The sequence below is a fragment of the Sinocyclocheilus rhinocerous genome, unplaced genomic scaffold (assembly GCF_001515625.1).
Source record: "Sinocyclocheilus rhinocerous isolate Xijiao unplaced genomic scaffold, SAMN03320098_v1.1 C35784907, whole genome shotgun sequence".
NCBI classification, from domain to species: domain Eukaryota; kingdom Metazoa; phylum Chordata; class Actinopteri; order Cypriniformes; family Cyprinidae; genus Sinocyclocheilus; species Sinocyclocheilus rhinocerous.
In genome coordinates, this window is record NW_015763354.1 from 1 (window position 1) to 630 (window position 630).

The 630-nt window shown below is 56.3% G+C and overlaps 1 protein-coding gene across 1 annotated transcript; it reads left to right on the plus strand.

The window, feature by feature from the left end:
• Positions 1-5: 5 nt before the first annotated feature.
• Positions 6-626, plus strand: LOC107735105 (tubulin beta-5 chain-like; the record flags this gene model as incomplete). The annotated part of the gene is made up of 1 exon (XM_016546903.1): positions 6-626. A coding segment is annotated over one exon (621 nt), but the record flags the coding sequence as incomplete, so codon positions are not given.
• Between the last annotated feature and the right edge of the window lie 4 nt (positions 627-630).

The window sequence follows — 630 nt, forward strand, 5'->3', positions numbered from 1 at the left end:
CCCTCGGCGGAGGAACCGGATCGGGAATGGGGACTCTTCTGATCAATAAGATCCGAGAGGAGTATCCAGACCGCATCATGAACACCTTCAGCGTCATGCCTTCACCCAAAGTGTCCGATACGGTGGTGGAGCCCTACAACGCCACGCTGTCTGTGCACCAGCTGGTGGAAAACACAGACGAAACGTACTGCATCGACAACGAGGCGCTGTACGATATCTGCTTCCGCACGCTCAAGCTCACCACACCCACGTACGGGGATCTCAATCACTTAGTGTCGGCGACTATGAGCGGCGTCACCACTTCGTTGCGTTTCCCCGGACAGCTGAACGCAGATCTGCGCAAGCTGGCGGTCAACATGGTGCCTTTCCCTCGCCTTCACTTCTTCATACCCGGCTTCGCGCCATTGACCGCAAGAGGAAGTCAACAGTATCGCGCGCTCACGGTTCCTGAACTCACGCAGCAGATGTTCGACGCCAAGAACATGATGGCTGCTTGCGACCCAAGGCATGGGCGATACCTCACGGTGGCCACTGTTTTCCGCGGCCCCATGTCTATGAAGGAAGTCGACGAGCAGATGTTGGCCATTCAGAACAAGAACAGCAGCTATTTCGTGGAGTGGATCCCCAACA